Below are 11,093 nucleotides of genomic sequence, written 5' to 3' on the forward strand. Positions count from 1 at the left end.
ACGGCTACCCCACCCTTCGAAGCGAAACGCATTACTGCTTCACGGCGGAAATAGTTGTTTTGATTAAATTATAATGTTCGTTCTTCACAATGAAATGAGTTTAAAATAAATACGAGTAGCTATGCTTAGGAAGAGATAATTAATTGAACAAATTATGTTAATGACATCAATTTTGTTGTTGAAGTAGTTATGAAGGTTTTTTTTACGTTTTGTACCTACAAGATGTATATTTGAACTCTGAGTAATATTTTCGTTTCGTGTATTGTAATTTTTTGTTGAATACAAAAACATTTTTGGAAGAATGCGTAGATATGGAATTCACGCAGTATTTGAAGATCAATTTTTGTAGATAAAAACAATATGCAAATCAAATAGGTAACTCGAGTATCTTTTTTGTAAATGTCCAAATAAAAACCCACATTTATTGGTCTCATGTTTTCTTAATGACATTCATGCTTACGGCTCAATCGACTTAAGGGTTATTGAATCCAACGGGCACCATAACATCGCCGCCCACATTGAGATCGAAATCTCAGTTGCATTTGTAAATTGCATTGGAACGATTGCCATTGACTATGGAGAGTGGAACGCGTGGTGGCTTTGCGACAGAAATATGCAACCGTGCCAAACCTTGCCGGCCCAGAACACGCCCTACCACCAGTTGATATAAACTTTTTAAACATTAAAGATGTTGAAGTTTCTAGTATATACTCTCATAAATTACTGAGTCACGTAAACATTAAAACTGTAATGTGTACTTTTCACTTTTGTAGTAGTTTTATTTGCTTTGAAAACAGCGTAGGTATTATGAATACGTATATACTTAAATCATTTAGAACAAATTTTCATTTTTGTGTGTTGTTTATTTTAATGTATCGAACGTTTATTGTATGAAAAACTGCAAGTTTAATTTTCTCAAATAAACTTCAATAGTTGTTATTCTGTATACTCACTAACAAGTTTACCGTGTTAAAACATTTAGTGTCTTTAATAGAAGCGAAATGAGGCGCGAAAAGACGCGCGAGCGCAGTTCCTTTAGTTGAGTCGATTTCGCAAACCAGCGTCTAATGTGAACCTATTAACCTCTTCGCTGACGAGGCTCGCAAGCGAAGGCGAGAGGCGGATGAGGCGGCGAATAGTGCGTTCATTAGACACAAGGTTGTACTGACCGTCCCATCGGCTCGAGCACAGTGGCTACCGGGCCGATGACGCCCACACATACGTGCCCGCGCATCCTCACATACCTACAAATTTAAAGGTAAACAAACAAAACGACCTTACCTTGCCAACTGTAGCGCACTTCTATTAGTAATCTCATTGTATAAATTCAAAAGAAGGTTACTATCAAACATATTAGCACTTTATCACAGCCATATTCACACAAAATACAAATAATAAAAACATTAAACTATCCGAAGCACCAGCGCTACGATCACAGAGAGGATAATCACAACGTCCAATCCTAGGCACGTCCGTGCGCGAGCGACGTCAAATCAAACTGGTCCGGTCAAAATGACGAAAGTGAAAACATCGCACGCACAGAAAAAAGGTTGGCGCGGTACAGACTAGAGGTGGCTAATATAACCAATAACCAATAAATTTACCGGTAAAAAAAAAAAAAAAAAAAAAAAATTAACACTTCTATTCGATAAATAAAATTACCCAAAACGGTTAAAAATACCGTTTACCAAACACACTGCGTGTAGTGGCATAGGCAATTATTGGAAATTATATTTATGCAAGTTTCAACTTTATTTCAACACGTAAGATTCATTTTCGCCTTGCAGATGTCTTCAACTTATCATGTAAAAAATATTGAATTTTATGATTTCATTGTATGCTCTATACCCCTCAAAATAAAGCACAATATTTAAGTTGGTGTATTTTACAGTTAATGATAATTTTTTTCGTTAAAAAATTGAAATGAAACGATATTTTTACCGAACGCGAAGATGACGTGATTGGTTGATTTTTTAAACGTAATATTTTGTTTGGTACTTGACATTTTGGTGGCTCAGTGCATCTTTTCTATTATTTTGGTAAAGTTGTGTTTTTGTATTTTAAGAGATTTGTACTTTGTGTTTGTGTGTTTTGACTTTGTTTTTGTGTGTTTGAGACTTTGCTTACTTTGTTGTTGTGGATTTTTAAATTGTATATCTAATTTAAAATGCCGAAACGCAATGCAGAAATATGGGATCATTTCGAAAAGTGCTAGTACCATTCAAGTTTAACATTAGCAAAATTAATTTTTCAACGAAAAGATTTACCGGTATTTTCAACCAATAAAAATATCGGTAATTTTTTTTATCAATTACCAGTTAACAGATAAATAAATTCAACCGTTAACGCCATCTCTAGTACAGACTACAGTCCTTGCAGGCCAGGCCGCCTCTCGCGCGGGCTCTAGTGACACACTAACTGCGAGGCGCGCGTATCGCCCGTCGCCTATATAATGAAGCGCTCCGAGCCTCAAACTTCACTCATCATACGAGACTACTTGTCGAACCGTTCGTTCCGATATCGAGTCGAGGGAACGCGTTCCCGGCCCCGTCACGTCACAGCCGGAGTCCCGCAAGGCTCCGCCCTCTCCCCGTTACTATTCAGTTTGTATATCAACGATATACCCCGGTCTCCGGAGACCCATCTGGCGCTCTTCGCCGATGACACCGCCATCTACTACTCGTGTAGGAAGAAGGCGTTGCTTCATCGACGACTTCAGACCGCAGCTACCACCATGGGACAGTGGTTCCGGAAGTGGCGCATCGACATTAACCCCACGAAAAGCACAGCGGTGCTCTTCAAAAGGGGTCGCCCTCCGAACACCACGCTGAGCATCCCTCTCCCGACTAGGCGCGTCAATAACCCCGCCCCCGCCGTTCGCCCAATCACGATGTTCGACCAGCCCATACCGTGGGCCCCGAAGGTCAAATATTTAGGCGTCACCCTCGACAGTAGGATGACATTCCGCCCCCACATCAAGACGGTACGCGACCGTGCCGCCTTCATTCTAGGACGTCTCTACCCGATGATATGCAGGCGAAGTAAAATGTCCCTTAGAAATAAGGTGACACTCTACAAAACTTGCATACGCCCCGTCATGACCTATGCAAGTGTAGTGTTCGCTCACGCGGCCCGCATACACTTAAAATCCTTTCAAATTATTCAATCCCGTTTTTGCAGGATAGCCGTCGGAGCCCCGTGGTTCGTCAGGAACGTCGACCTCCATGACGACCTGGACTTAGAGTCCATCAGTAAGTATCTTCAGTCGGCGTCCATGCGCCACTTCGATAAAGCGGCACGACACGAGAACCCTCTCATCGTGGCCGCCGGTAACTACATTCCCGATCCTGCGGACAGAATGGAAAGCAGTCGACGTCGCCCTAAACACGTCATCTCGGATCCTCCTGATCCACTAACGGTGCTTTTAGGTACTTCAAGCACCGGTCACCGTTCTCGTCGAACCCGTCGCTTGCGACGAAGGGCTCGACGAGTAAATTAACTCTCAGACACAGCCCACTGAGTTTCTCGCCGGATCTTCTCAGTGGGTCGCGTTTCCGATCCGGTGGTAGATTCTGCGAAGCACGACTCTTGCTAGGGTTCGTGTTAGCAACATCGTCAGGTTTGAGCCCCGTGAGCTCACCTACTAAAGTTAAGGCTACGCTGAAATAGCCGCTAGGGCTATCAGCTTAGGTAGGAAAAAAAAAAAAAAAAAAAAAAACTCAAACTTCAAACGTTAGCGGACGGCACAAAAAGAAGATGCCCCGCAACGGTAGCTAGGAAAGATTGAACACAAAGAATGGCGACACGTGCACACACGTGGGCGCGTGTGCGTGCACGTGCTGTCAATGTGTGCGAGAGATAGGCGGCCGCAGGAAACTCCGTTCTCTTCCACTAGGAAAGACCTTGGATATGAATCGGCACGTTGCAATGTGTACCGCCATCGCCTACGCCGTCGTTCACAACCTCCAATCTATGTACAGATCTAACGATGCTTCCAGTTAACTTGCTTGCTTTCGATATCGTCGTTGTCAAACCAAAATCTGCTATGTGCCAAAACTCTATTTTGAATTAACGAGTAAAATCATCTTCGTATAAAATTTTATATGAAGGTGAATTTTTAAGAAGTACATCAAATGAAAGCTATAGATAAATATTAAAGCTATAGACACATAACAGTTTTTTTTTATACGGTAGATAGGGCTGTGAACTATACGAAAAGGTCAGAAAGTAAAAATCTCTAAAAGTGCACATAGCAGATTTTGCGTTTGACAACAACGATATGCCAATCGATGGACGAGATGAAAAACAAAGAACCAACAAACAGGTCGAAAGTAAATATAGTGTATTGTAATAGTCAATACCATGTTTAATGAGTGTGGTAGATAGCTTTATTGTCGGAACGAGCGGCAGCCGTTGGGACAAATAGTGTAATTGCTGCCGATGACAACGATGATGCAACGAAAGTTGATAATGCTATTAGCAATTTGACACGTATTTAGCGTGGGTGGCCACTGAGAAATGAAGATTATGTCGCAATTTAAGAAGTGGAAGACGTCCGAGATAAAGAAGTTAAGTAGGTCGTTAGAAAAATCTTTAGCATTTATTATAAAAGAGTTACGTTGTTTACTACAAAGACGATAGAAACAGCCGCTCTTCAAAACATCATCGGAAATCATAAACTTAAATTCAAACGAATTTAATGAGTATTCATTTCTTACAATTTTCGCGTTGAACTTTACCTCTTCAACGAAATGACAGGATATAAATTAATACACCCAAACGTAGGTTACATCTGTATAAGCGAATTGTTTACCAATAACTGTCTAATATTTAACGTTTTAAAGAATCATCAATGGAACAAGACTATTTAGTCCTCTAAAAGTTAAAACTTGAAACATTCCAAAAAACGGTATAAGTTCAAACTTTTGAGTCATTTTACCGAATAAAGTATTGTTTGTCATTTTCATAACATGTCAACAGTACAACGGCTGCCTCACCCTTCAAAGTGAAACGCATTACTGCTTCACAGCAGAAATACGCAGGGCGGTAGTACCTACCCGTGCGGACTCACAAAACGCTCTACCGCCAGTAATAAAAATTCCTCGTGATCTTTATATACATGTCATACAAGTACTGATTGCATGAATTATAAAACAATGATTTTACTTCAGATGAGTAGATGAGCTCACGGTCTATCGTTAAGTGGTTATTGGATCGCACAGGTATCACAACGTAAATACGTATCTACATACGCATAACATTTAACACTACCTTTAAAACCGGATCGCGTCTTTTGCTTCATGGCAAATATGGCTAATAACAGACGAAGAAAATAATTTAGTAATAAAGGAGTTTTTCTAAATATTAACATTCATTACTTTTATTGTTAATCAATCTAATTCAAAGAGAGCTTTTTAGGGAAATTCAACTTGACTGAAACAATGAACATTTTTGGTAATTAATTTTACTTTTTACAATATTACTTTATCTTCATATTCTTAGTATTTAGCCCGAATAAATATTGTTTTTTTCCTATCTAATTTGGTAACTTTAGAGGATTAAGCCGAAAACCGAAGGAAATGGAAGCTGATGGTACAAAGAGCCACGAAGGGCTCTCAGGTACACGACCTTCAGCAATGAAGTATGCGACTAAGAAGAAGCAGGGTTATGCCGGTGTAACTTGACTAGTAGGTGAGCTCACGGGGCTCTAGGACATTGCTAACACTAGCCCTAGAAAGAGCAGTACTTCGCAGAATAAATGATCGAATATTGTACGAAGTACTAAAACGTACAAGAGTATCGGGTTCCGTTTTCGTAATGGCTTTCCACTTTCGTTTCCACACTCATTGTCTAAGAACGCTCACGTTGGATAACCCAGTGAATTTCTTCCAAAGATACAACATTACGCAACACGATCTCCATCTGTGTGAACAGCCTTAATTGCTGCCTGTGTTTGACTCTTAATTTAATTTTTGTTATTGAAATTTTATTTTGTAACAAAGTGAGCGGTTCCCACATCTTCGTGAATGTTTACTACGCCTCGTTATTGTCTGTCGTTATTGTATAGTGATGTTTTAAAATTAATATCTAACATTTTATCGAGAAGTAAATGATTTTATTGATGGCGATTATTTATAGTTAATAGTGCTTAGTCTTGCTTGTGAGTATCCATTTATCATAGCATTTGAAACAGACCTTTTCGTTGCAAAACAATGGTTCGTTCACGGTTTTGCGAAATATCTCTATTCAAGTTAAGCATGATCATTGATGGAAACGATATACTTTTTTAGTTTATAAATAAACATGGAATTAGGTTGTTATTTTATTTTTGTGTCTAAGATATTTTGAAGTCAGTTTGTTGCTAAAAACATGATCTATTTCACTGAAACACCATTACTTGTATCTTTCTTTCTATTCTTAAATGGTGCTTACCGTAAATTAGAAATAGAAAGTAATTACTATACATAAAATAATATGTTGCACTATCCAATGTGTCGGCTACCGATGGAAAACGATATAAACAGATTTAGTTAATAGAACACAATAAGTTCTTTTGAAATTAACAGTCATTGCATTTTTAGTACACTGTCATCCAATATTTTTATTAAGTGTAGTAAATTTGTTTATGATACTAAGGCGAAGTCACCAGCGAGATAGATTGGGATGCGCGCCATCCGCGACCGGCAAAAAACTTTCTCTGAAACATTTCTCCGAGGTGAAAGTTAAAGTATATGGCATTGTACTTTTGTCACTGGGCTAATCACGAATGTTTATCATAAATCTTATTCCTGACATTTAAAGACACGCCCACCGATATTCGAGTTTGAGAATGAAAGTTTAGGCTGTAGTCGTGCGTGCAATTGCGCAATCGGCTTATCTTGATAACTGACTTGTGTTTAGAAAGGGAGAAGCGAATTTGTCGTTTGCAATGAGTCGTTTTAGCTAAAACCGGAGTAAATGACTCACACATTTATCAAGATTCCAAAGGCATGAACGAAATTAGAGCTGTAATTTAGCTTCATCATTAATTACCACCATTTTCCTTTCTTCAAGAGAAAATGATATTGGTGGTGGCGCTTGTTTTTTCTTTATCACATATGATTCTTTGAACTGCACTAGTTTGGTTGTTGTCACAGTTACAAATGACCATTTTAGTAGCGCAAACAAAATCGTACGTAAATAAAATAAGCCGGAATGACGTACAAAATAAATTTCCACGTACAACAATGACGAGAATTCCTGTTCGACGAAATAAGATTCGTCAATCGACTCCAATTATATCATCGGTATCGTGTCTTGTATAATTTCGATTGGATTCGGCTATCAATTACGTTCGTATAGATCGCGTGAAAGTGTTTTCGGACTGAACAACGAGTGTGATGCTGTATGCATCCGCGTGTGCCATTGGATCCGTCACGATCGGCCGTGTCTGCCATTTATTAATATTAAACGAAAATTCGTTATCCAACTGGCCTTGGACGCTGTTCCTTTCAGTTCTACTTAACGATGAGAGTTTCTCGAAGCGTGCTCTTAATAGCAACATTAACTGGCTTGTTGTCATGGCAACCGTTCCGCGGCAAGTGCTCACTGAACATCGACCATGATACCGATAGTATGGTATCACGAGGTAAAATCGTATTTCTGTAAAATGTTACTTTCGAAAGAAAACATGGTATGTCGAAGGTTTTGTAACAATAATTCTCGTCGTAAAGACTCGTCGAGCGAGCCTCGATGCAGACGTCGAAAGTGAGACCGAGAGGTTGCGCAGGCGCGTTACGAAGTTTTTATTGTCGGCCGCGCGCGAAATCACTTGAAAGTTGTAATGTCCTTGGTTATTTCACTTCTTTATTTGTTGTGTTTCCGACACCCGAGCCGAAGTTCAGTCGGCGGTGACGCCAATTGTACGCTTTGAACGTATCGGTTATACTAAATCCCCTTCACTGCGATCTCTGAAGTTGCGATTCTGGTCCGAACGAAAGATTGCAAATACCACCTTTTCGTTTTAAGGTTTCGTCGGCGAAGCTAATTAAATCTAAGATTCGTATAGAGCTAGTATGTGTCTTACCAAGGTATTATGTTAGGGGAAAATCCGTGGCAATCCTGGGTGCGTTGCGTACAGGAGCGCGCGGCGGTTTCCCGGCGCTTGCGCCACTTCCCCACTTGCGACACGCTTCCTGCGGGAGAGTGCGAGGCCGCGCGAGAGTTCCGCGCGCAACTTGTTGCACAACGTTTATCGGCGACCCGGTTTCGTCTTTCGTCGCGAGTATCACTCAAACTAAATCCTGCGATGCACTATTGTTGTGTCACTGTAATCCTGGCGGAGTTAGCGGCGCGGGCGGCGTTCGACCGGGATGGGAGCTTGTTCGGCGTATCGGCGCGACGGCGCTGCGGGCCGCGGGCGCCGGGCGAGTGGCGCGCGCGCTCCACGGCGCCGCTCTCGGTTGCGCCACACTCGAAAGTAAAAGTGAGCGGCGAGGGGCGCGGCGGCACATTTCTCCCACTTTCGCTGCCGTGATTCATTCCTCGCAGCGTCAAGGTCGCTTCCCGCAACTCCTGCGCTACACCGCCACTCCTCCCGGTCGGCTGGTCACGTTGCGTGCTGTTTTACATGCGACGCGTTGACTGACTGCTACCAAAGGCTGGTAATGCCCGTCACTCGCCGCTATCCCAACTCCTTATTGATAATACTTTGTGTTTTTTTTTGTTGCCGTATAGGCAGACGAGCATACGGCCCACCTGATGGTGAGTGGTTACCGTCGCTCATGGACGTCAGCAATGCCAGAGGCAGAGCCAAGCAGCTGCCTAACGTTTAATACTCTCCACAAGCCTCGTTTGAAGAAATACATGTCATAGCGCTCGGGAAACACCGTGGAGGGGAACTCATTCCATAGCTGGATGGTACGTGGTAAAATTATAATTTGCGTAATTACTGGTGGTAGGACCTCTTGTCAGTCCGCACGGGTAGGTACCACCACCATGCCTATTTCTGCCGTGAAACAGTAATGCGTTTCGGTTTAAAGGGTGGGGCAGCCGTTGTAACTATACTTGAGACCTTAGAACTTATATCTCAAGGTGGGTGGCGCATTTACGTCGTAGATGTCTATGGGCTCCAGTAACCACTTAACACCAGGTGGGCTGTGAGCTCGTCCACCCATCTAAACAATAAATAAATAAAAAGTGTTGAACGGTGCCGTACTTAAGAGGTGGCACTCCCGGGACCTGTGTAGCTTCAAATTTACAAATGTCAGTTATCACATGTCACATGTCCGTCATGTCAGAATTCTTTGTTAAGAATCTAATTAAAATGTATTAGAAGACAAGCCATTGAAAGTAGGAAGTGTTCACTTTCTAAGGCATAAAGTTCAAATGTCGAGATGGGTTGTCGCGCTGAATGAAGTGAAAATGATTAACAGTCACCGATGATGCAAGTCGCGACTATGTACACGAAAAACCTCAAATTAACTAATGTAAGAAGGCTTGTTCATATGTAACGCGGTAGATAGTGAGTAGATATGCGTATTTTACGCCACTGCGCAACGATGCGTGTCTGAAAAGACGTGAGCTCATAGTGGCGCTTACAACATTGTGAAAGCGATTAGACATGAATGATAAATACATTCTAAAGGGACCAAATTCGTGTAGTAAATTAAATTCTGTTTTCAAAAAGTGATCTATACTAATATTATAAAGAGGAAAGATTTGTTTGTTTGTTTGTTTCGAATAGGCTCCGAAACTACTGGACCGATTTGAAAAATTCTTTTTCCATTAGAAGCCGACATTGTCCCTGATGAACATAGGCTACTTTTTTTTAATTTTTTTTTTGGTTTCATGTGTGTTTTAATGTTTCCGAAGCGAAGCGAGGGTGGGTCGCTAGTTTTTTAATAAAGACAACTTGTCATCACGCAGGGATCGAGTTTTGGTTCGAATTATTATTAACTAACTATGCATGAAGCCAGAAAAACTCTGTTTACGAAACCATTTTGCTTCCGAATCAACTTATCAATAAACAGCCACAATTGTTAAGCATGTTATGCAAATATAAACAATATGTGTGTATGTATAAACAGAGTATCGTAGAAAGTTGAGCTCAACGCGATAGGGCACGAAACATTTGCAAATCCATTCACAATTCAACTTAAAGGCTAATACGTTCTCCCCGATCCACTTCGATTTATATTAATAATTTAACATTTACTTAAAAGCAGATAGATACAGCTATAATTTACTAGCGGATGACTGTGAAGTTTTAGTTGTGAACGTGTGAATATTATGTTTGTGTGTATGTATGTATGTGTACATATATGTATATGTATTTCACTGGAATGGTACACCGCGCGTAGTTCGTTTCCAAATGATTCTTGTCCACCTGATGGTTGTCTGTCTGGAAGAGAGAGTTTATTTGTTTTTTGGTGTACAATAAAGAATACTCTCGCTCTCTCTCTCTATTAACGCTATTAACTAAGACCATGAGATGACGCTTTCGGCAAGCGCGAAAACTAAAGTATTCGACATGTAATCAAATGTGGAAATTGTGTTGTAAATACAAACATTAAAAAAATTAGGAGAGTCAGTTTCATCTGTTTTTTTTTTTTATCGCTTAGTTGGGTGGACGAGCTCACAGCCCACCTGGTTTTAAGTGGTTACTGGAGCCAATAGACATCTACAACGTAAATGCGCCACCCACCTTGAGATATAAGTTCTAAGCTCTCAAGCATTACAACGACTGCCCTACCTTTCAAATCGAAACGCATTACTGCTTCACGGCAGAAATAGGCAGGGTGGTGGTACCTACCCGCGCGGACTCACAAGAGGTCCTATCACCAGTAAATGCTTAGATGTTTGTACAAGCTCACCAACCATCAGGTAACTAGTATATATTTCTACATGAAGAGGACGAGGTAGACCTTTTTGTCCCTACCTGATCGTTGGTAGCTAATGTGCTATTCCAACTTCGCGCGGACCGTTAGATGAGCTTACGGGCTAAACTGAGAGAATTGGTAACACTAGGCCTAGCAAGAGCAGTGCTTCGTTGAATCAACTACCGGACCTTAATCGCAACCCACAGAGAAGATCCGGCGAGAAACTCAGTGGGT

General features: G+C 41.0%; 1 protein-coding gene across 3 annotated transcripts in view; it reads right to left on the reverse strand.

Moving 5' to 3' along the window:
• LOC100862771 (ken and barbie protein) overlaps positions 1 to 8,434 on the reverse strand; it is a 60,160-nt gene extending 51,726 nt beyond the window's left edge. Inside the window, exon 1 of one of the 3 annotated variants that reach the window (XM_012695603.4) lies at positions 8,066 to 8,434. Coding sequence is in view for 1 of the 3 variants with exons in the window: in NM_001256998.1 (NP_001243927.1) it covers positions 1,282 to 1,352 (71 nt within the window). In the remaining 2 variants the exon portion in view is untranslated. 3 annotated transcript variants of the gene reach the window in all.
• Between the last annotated feature and the right edge of the window lie 2,659 nt (positions 8,435 to 11,093).

Source organism: Bombyx mori, chromosome 5, assembly GCF_030269925.1.
Source record: "Bombyx mori chromosome 5, ASM3026992v2".
Lineage (NCBI taxonomy): Eukaryota > Metazoa > Arthropoda > Insecta > Lepidoptera > Bombycidae > Bombyx > Bombyx mori.